The following is a 3,547-nucleotide window of genomic DNA, read 5'->3' as shown; positions in this document are numbered from 1 at the left end:
CAAGGGCGGGAACCGTGCCCCCGATTTCCCGTGCCAGGAGAGCCGAGCCAGCCAGTCTATTGGCCTGCAGTAAACACCCTTTTTTCTTCTGAATTGTCACCACGGCAAAACACACACACGAGACCAGTAGATCAGGGCGGCCGCTGTTGAGCCAGCGCGCGCAACCAAACATCAACGTGTGCACGGTAGTCGTTTTCTTGAACAGAGCATCATCTCGACAGGCTTTGAGCATGAGGTTCAGAGAAGGCGTCGATTCTCTCAAGGTGCAGCAAGCTACAGAGTGAAACAAATGGACTGCCCTGGTGATAGTAGGCAATAGTTTTGTTAGAGGCAATCAAGCTTGTCTCTTTGAAGCTTCTCCACATGGCTAGGTCCACTACCAGCAAAGTTGTGCTCTCCGTTCAATTCTAGATTAGTAAGACTAAACATCTCTACTCCGTCATGACGTCCAGCCTTAAAAACCAAAGCTTGTCTGAATAATCGCGGCGAAAATGGGCTTCTTTGTGCCACATGAAAGAACTTGGTTTATAGGCAGCTCTGTATTCTGTACAACATCCGGCTTCAGTTAGAAGCACAACTTAACAACGAATGAACATGCCGATAGTATGAAGAAGAAAGAATTAGTAGTCACACGCGCGGCGGGAACAGGAGCAGATCGCGATTCATCACCGATCAATGGCACACGATGGTCTCAAAGCAGTCGATCCCATCAAACTCGGGCGCAAACCGTGGCGGCAACGTCGACGGCGACTGCGATTTCCCTTTGTCGTGCCGCTGCTCTGCCTCCCGCGGCAGACCGCCCTGCTTCCCTTGGTGCTCTGCTCCAGCCCGGTCGTCCACCTGCAGCTTCCTTCCCCGCCAGGACAGCCGAGCCCAGCTGCCGCTGGCGCCGGTGCCGAGGGCGATGTCGGCCGGCGATGCACTCAGGATGGAGAAGGCCAGCACCTTGTCCATACTCGATAGGAGACGGGGATGATTCCGGCAGCAGCTCAGGTGGCCGACGCTTTCTTGCACGCAGGCTCTGTGACTTTGCTTCAATCAATTGGTGGCTTTGCTTGGGTTGTTTCTTGCTGGGGTTGGTGAAGGGAGAAAGGCCACGCGACCCGGCTTATATACGGCTTGGTGGCAATTGGCAAGGAGGAAGCTTTGGGCATGGCGGTTTCCTGCGCTGCGCTGGAGGAGACCAGAATATTGGTGGACGCGGCTGCGAGGGGTAAGGAGGTGGTGACGCACGCGGTGGCGTGGTGGCGGTTGCAACCGTCTCACTGTTTCACGCGTGTTTGTCTTCTGTTCCTCCTGCTGCTGCTCCTGGTCCCACGCGGTCCGCGGCCGTGGCATGAGCTACCGGGCCGAGTGCCTACTACTACTCGTCAGGGCCGCTCTCCGTCGGCGCTCGCCAGGGCCGCTCCCCGGATGCAGCTCCGCCTTTGCATCTCGATGTATCTCATACCCCCTGGTTGCAGCACCGCCGGGGTGAGGGTTCCAGCATCGTCACCGGCCGCTATCATAGCTCGTCATGCGCCCATCGCAGCACCGTCACACAGCTTTGTCGTTTGCCACTCGCCATTGTTAGCCATTGTTTCCTGTTTGAAGCTTTTTTAGAAGTGGGTTGTAGCTTTTCTCGTGGCCGGTTGCAGCTTTTTTTGGCTGCGCGGTGGTCGAGCTCCGGCTACCCCGTATCTGTGTGAAACTTTTTTTGAAGCCGGTTGTAGCTTTCTCGCTGCCGGTTGCATCTTTTTGCGCTACGCGGTGGCCGACCTTCAGCTATCCCGTATCCGTTGAAGCTTTTTTCAAAGAAGGATGTAGCTTTTTTGATTGCCGGACGTAGCATTTGGCGTTGACAGTTGTAGCTTCGATGTGCACTGGTTTAACATCTGATTTCTCTTGTCTAGAGCTCGTCATCTTTGCTGCCGGCAGCTACTGGTTGCAGCAAGCGTGGCCTCTGGTTCCAGCATCTTCAAACTCCGGTTGCAGCCAAAAAACTACAGGTTATAGCACCAGAGCCCTTCGTCTCCACCACCGGCAGCTGTTGATCGCAGCAAACATGGCCGCCGGTGAGGGGAGCTTGCAGTGGTTCCTGAGCAGCGTAGAGAAGAGAGAAAAATCGTGGCTGTAGACAGCAGAACATGTCGTGGCTGGAGGTAGAAGAAAGACAAAAGGAAAGGCCATGGAAAGGATAAGGATAAGAGGGCGGTTGTGCAAGGCCCACCACGTGCACACGTCCTGCGTGATGGGTGGTTTCGCTGGAGCCAGCGTGGCGCGCGATCCGGCCAAAAGTTCGGCCGGCGCGCCGGCTCTAAACATTTTCCTAATCTATGCGTTTGGTTTTGGGAACTTTTTAGCAGGTTCCTGTTTGGTTTTAACGGAATTGGAACCTTCTAAAATGTTCTCTCGACCTGTATTTTCTTGATTTCTCTGTTTCTTCTTCTTTTATTTTTCGTTTATGTTGTCGTTTTTCCTTTAGTTTTTTTGGCGTTTCTTTTTCGTTATTTCTTTTTTGTTCTTTCTATTCTTCTCTTTACAAAAACGTATAAATTTATAAAAACTGGATTTTTCAGAAAAAAAATGTTTAGAATTTATTAAGTATGTTCTTTTTTCCCCAAAAAATGTCAAAAAATTTATGTACTTTAGCGCATCTCCAAAATGACCCCTCAAAGTGCCAATAAAAGGTCCGGTCTAGGTGGTTTGGACACTTTCCGCCATCCATCACGGTCTGCTTAACGTCCATGGACTATCCGCATGTTCATTATGTGTGAGTCCTAACACCATGTAAGAATCCGCTTGGCCCACTATCAGCTGAACCACATGTCCTCACGACCCATGTGTTTTGTCCTCGAGGTCCGTTTGGCTCCCGTATCGTGTCTGTGGTCGGACGCAGTCCGCGAACAAATACCATATCCATTTTTGGATCTGCGTTGAAGATGTCCCTATTTGGCCAAAATGTTTTCAGGAGAGTATTATAGAAGAGGCCACATAGCTGTTTGTAGAAGTAATCTAGGGTCCTTAAAAAATCTCTAACTTTTGTGGGAGCCATGGCTCGTCCTGGTCTCCCATGGCTCCAGCATTGTTATTGATTCGTAGATCAATGCTCAACCATGTGGCACCAGCCCACTACTACTACCCGGGTACTATAAATGTCATTTCTCCAACCACACATTTCATCTTACAAATGCCACCAAAAACGCTTGCAAGTATCACCATTTCCCATTCCTCTCTCTATAACTTCGACAATGTGTGCGCTAGATTGTGAGTGTCTTGATGAATATGTTGTGGGATTGGAAGATGTTAGGAAAATTGTGTTACGAATGACTCCTCAAGTCTGCATGAACTTGAGGGTACCTCACACTGGAGATTCATTTCCCGGGTGGTCGTGCGGCCAAACATTCCTTCCCTTCTCTAGAGCATCTGCACCACCATTTTATCCAACGACATAGTTATATGACTGTTGTGGGTAATTGGTAGGATCGTATTAAGTTAATTTAGTACGTGTACGAACTAGGCATCATGGGCTTTAGCTACAATCTATTGCCGCCACATATCTCAGTTC

General features: G+C 50.3%; 1 protein-coding gene across 1 annotated transcript; it reads right to left on the bottom strand.

The window, feature by feature from the left end:
- Nucleotides 1-303: 303 nt before the first annotated feature.
- LOC125525414 lies at nucleotides 304-2,160 on the bottom strand. Its single transcript, XM_048690417.1, has one exon. It carries the CDS (start codon nucleotides 952-954, stop codon nucleotides 673-675), a length of 282 nt encoding a protein of 93 aa, XP_048546374.1. The 5' UTR covers nucleotides 955-2,160; the 3' UTR covers nucleotides 304-672.
- Nucleotides 2,161-3,547: the final 1,387 nt, after the last annotated feature.

The sequence above is a fragment of the Triticum urartu genome, chromosome 7 (assembly GCF_003073215.2).
Source record: "Triticum urartu cultivar G1812 chromosome 7, Tu2.1, whole genome shotgun sequence".
Lineage (NCBI taxonomy): Eukaryota > Viridiplantae > Streptophyta > Magnoliopsida > Poales > Poaceae > Triticum > Triticum urartu.
Note: the sequence above shows the minus strand (reverse complement) of the source record. Positions and strands in the feature narration are given on the sequence as shown.